This window comes from Echiichthys vipera (genome assembly GCF_963691815.1).
Source record: "Echiichthys vipera genome assembly, chromosome: 7".
Taxonomy (NCBI): domain Eukaryota; kingdom Metazoa; phylum Chordata; class Actinopteri; order Perciformes; family Trachinidae; genus Echiichthys; species Echiichthys vipera.
This window is the reverse complement of record NC_139832.1, coordinates 21,738,369-21,742,487: the sequence shown is the minus strand read 5'-3', so window position 1 is coordinate 21,742,487 and position 4,119 is coordinate 21,738,369. Positions and strand designations below refer to the sequence as shown.

Here is a 4,119-nt window from a genome sequence, read left to right as displayed (position 1 = left end):
GATAGGTGTGTCAGATCCTACGTGTCTCCAGAGTCACACCAGGGTGAGGGATTCCAGCGCCTTAGCTGCTCCTTCTCCTTGAAGGGCAGCAGTTTTCATCCAGAGCTCCGTGTGGTCCGTTACTGACTGTATCCAGTCAACCGAGCAGCCCAGCAGCCAGCTCGCTGCCCAGGTGGTATGGTGGCAGGAGACCTTCAAAGACTGCCAGAGGGCAGAGGCCAACTGCGTAGACTCTCCCAGGCCCCTCGTCCAAACCTTAAACCACCAAGGAAGTCCCGCAAGAAGCTCCAAGTTATCATCTGCGTGCTGCTTGTGGAGCTGTGTGAGAGATTCACTTTCTTTGGGATTGTATGCAACACAATTCTCTTCTGCACGGTGAAGCTGGGCTATGATAACTACCTGGCTGCGACAGTCAACCTGTGCTTTATCGGAGCCAGCACCCTGACCCCTGTTCTGGTTGGGTGGTTTGCAGAGACCTGCTTGGGAAGGGCCAAGGTGCTCTACTTTTGCGCTTTCCTTCATTTCTTTGGTAAGACTAAAGGTTTATACATGTTGTCTGATGTGATGAAACACGTGATAAAACTATATGATTTGTTAAAAAATTATTCAGTATCTTGGCCGGTATATTTCATTTATAATGTAAGATTAGATGTAATGTGGGATCAAATATGCCAACTTAAAAGACACAATATTTATCTGAATATGTGACCTGAACAAATATCTGACCCAATTAGTCATTATGAAGAGTGTTCGTCATTCTGTTAAGGTGCTTAGTCCTTGCTCTGCTTCTGAGAAGTCACACTCTTGTTTGAAATCGAGCTGCGATTACATGCCATGACCTTCACCTGTCATCATGTTTTCCAGGTACAGCCATGCTGCCCGTGGTGGCATTCCCATTCGAAGATTTCTACATTGACACTCATCACATGACGCACCGTCTGGAACCTCGGGAGCAGCAGATCTTGTTCTACACCGGCCTCCTGGCTGCTGCACTGGGCATCGGCGGCATCCGGGCCATTCTCTGTCCCATGGGAGCCTACAGCCTGCAGTGCTACAACCAGCACCAGCTCCTGTCCTTCTTCAACTGGTGGGTGGGGTTGCCATCCTAATGCAGTCACTGACTCAGTTAGTTAGTTTAATGATCAAACCCAAAACAGTCCATCGAAGTTCTTTACAGCTCAGGTATTATATCTAAGGCTCCGTAAATGAGGCTTGGGTGGTGGGGGAGATCATTTGACAAAAAAATTGATCTAAAGATGGTGCTAGATAAAAATAAATAAATAAGGGATCACCAAAGTTATTACCTTTAGGGGAACATGAATGTTTCTACCGGATATTGTGAAAATTCATTCATTGTAAAGATATTTCACGAAAAAAACAAAATGTTAATCATTGTGGCACAAGAGGTAATGTCAGAGGATCCCCAAAGTCAGTGGGATTTATCTTCTGGGGACCATGAATGCCTGTATAGAGTCTCATGGCAATTCATACCATAGTTGTTGAGATATGTTGGTGTGTGTGGACTCAAGTGGTGGCCTGACCGTCAGTTAAAAGTCACGCCACTAGCCACTAAAACCGTGTTTGAAATGGAAATAATGTATCCATCTACTTTTAAGTTTTTCTGTGACATCTACAGTCGGTCTACCCATAAAGGAAGTGAGTGTGATATTTGTTTTATTTACATTTAGGTTCTACTGGTTGGTCAACCTGAATTCCACTATCGTGTTTCTGGGTATTGCTTACATCCAGCAGTCTGTGGCTAATAATCTGGGCTTCCTTATCCCCTTCACCTCTGTGCTGCTGGCTCTAATCGCCATACACATGATGCGGAGCAAACTCACCTACAAACCCAAGAAAGGTAACATACTGTTAGGCCTATTTTAAAAAAAGGGGGACATAAAATGATTCAGTTCTTATAGTATTTAGATACACCACATACAGTACCTGTTTGTACTGGTAAATATACTGTATACACACCACATTCATTTGTCACTTCCCCTGTGTGTTTGTCATACTACAGGTGGATCATTGTTGACCACACTGGGAGTTTTCTTGAACTCTATCAAAATGTGCTGCCTACACTATCGTCACCTGAGTGGAGATGTGGGATCTTGGCTGGATCGGGCCAAGGAGAACAATGGTGGTCGTTACAGTGAAACACATGTAGAAAACGTCAAAGTCCTGGCCAAGCTTTTCCCTCTTTATGGCCTTCAGCTGCTTTACAGGGCCTGCATCACACAGGCAGGTCACTGGGAATATAAGGGGTTTTTTATAATGAAAGAATGAAAAGGCATCATGTCTGTGTTTTATCATATGCAGGGAGGCTAAGAATATGTTTCCTACAGATTCCCTCAAGTTACTACATACAGACAATGAACTCAAACCTCCACCTGAACAACCTGCTGTTGCCCATCGGTGCCATGAATGTGATCAGTATCCTACCTCTGCTGCTCTTAGCCCCGCTGATTGAGTGTGTGACGACGTTCTACCTCTCCATGGAAAAAACTCCTCTGGCGCCTGCAAAAGTCATCAGTGAGTATTTCTATGTGCACACATGCACACACCCCACTAATGCACACATTATTCTAATGCCTCTCTCATCCTCCCTCTTTCCTCCTGTAATCATCCTGCAGCCTCCTCTCTCATCACCCCTCCCTGTCCATCCTCCCCTTCCAGCTCTGGGCCACGCGTGTGCCACTCTGTCTGTCCTGGTGGCAGGTTTGTCTGAGCTGCAGAGGAAGGCATACCCTCTGGTGGAGCAGACCCTGTCTGGGAAAGTTCTGCAAGTGTCGTCCATGCCATGTTTCCAGCTGGCTCCTCAGTACGTCCTTCTTGGTCTCGCAGAGGCTCTCGTCACTCCTGCATGTGAGTAACAGACTTAACCATCATTTCATTTCATGCAGGTTTTACATGGTGCATCTTGCCCAAAACTTCTGCTCTATCAAATTAGCACTAACTAACCAACACAAGGCCGTTGACTTCCCCCAGGTCTGCTGCTGCTCTGTATGTTACGAATTGGCAGCAGGAAAGACAATCAAACATTTTTGCCGTCACTTCCTTTCCGGCAGGTTCCCTCATATCTTTCCAGCTGACCCCGAGCCACATCAGAGGGATCTCCCTGCACTTCCTCACTCTGTCCTATGGAGGGGGCTGCTTTCTTGGGGCCTTCATCATTCAGCTGGTGTACTTTATCTCTGGAGGTAAAATGAGGGCATATACTTTATTGCATGCTTTTTTCCTATAACAAATGATAGTCCATACTAGAATTTGATTGAAAAACACATAGATTTTCAGCATATTATGTCACTGGTGCTGATATGACTACAGTGTTACTTGTTTACAGGTAACTTCTACCCAAACACACTGCATGATGAGAATCTGGAGAGATTCTTCTTCCTCCTCGCCACTCTGATGGCTGTAAATACCCTTGTGTTTTGGAGTGTGTCTCACAGGTAGAGTATTATCTCTTACTTCCTGGACAACAAGGTAGAATACAGGTTATTATTAGATTATAAGTTTTGTATAATGAACACTGTCATTCTCACTGATGTTGTGCAGGTACATAGACCTGAGTGTGCAGGGTAAAGCATTGACCGTCAGCCCTCTGGCTGAGAAGCTGCTGCATTACAAGGCCTGCCTGCAGTTCTACGACACTGTGGATCGCTCCTACACAAACGCCTCCATTGAATCTATTCTATAATTGAATTTATGTCTTCACATTTATCTCTCCTGTTTGTGGCGCTGGCGCTGCATGTTATTATATCAAAATTTGTGAAATTGTGGGCTGAACTGTGTAAATGAAGTACATGGGATGTACATAATGTTTTTACAATCAGTGTAATAACAAAATGTAGTGTTTGTTGAGATTGACTGTGGACTGTTATTTGACATACTGTATATGCGTGGCTCATTTTGAGATAACATCAAATGTAGAACATAAAATGTAAACAATAGCACATTCAATCAAATAAAGGATATATATATAATTTGCAAAGTATGGCCTTTTATTTGAGTCTATGAAGCAAAAGCAAAAATACTTGTTTAACAATTAAAAATACAGAATAAGCATAGCGGCAGTTACAATCATCAAGAATTTAAACACAACAAACCTTAAATTGC

At 43.9% G+C, this 4,119-nt stretch overlaps 1 protein-coding gene across 1 annotated transcript; it reads left to right on the top strand.

Annotated features, from left to right (window-relative positions):
* Nucleotides 1–872: 872 nt before the first annotated feature.
* On the top strand, nt 873–3,700 carry slc15a5 (solute carrier family 15 member 5; the record flags this gene model as incomplete). Its single annotated transcript, XM_083916886.1, has 8 exons — nt 873–1,087; nt 1,689–1,858; nt 2,021–2,241; nt 2,346–2,532; nt 2,677–2,865; nt 3,069–3,200; nt 3,344–3,452; nt 3,559–3,700. 8 exons carry the CDS (start codon nt 873–875, stop codon nt 3,698–3,700), a joined length of 1,365 nt encoding a protein of 454 aa, XP_083773012.1.
* Between the last annotated feature and the right edge of the window lie 419 nt (nt 3,701–4,119).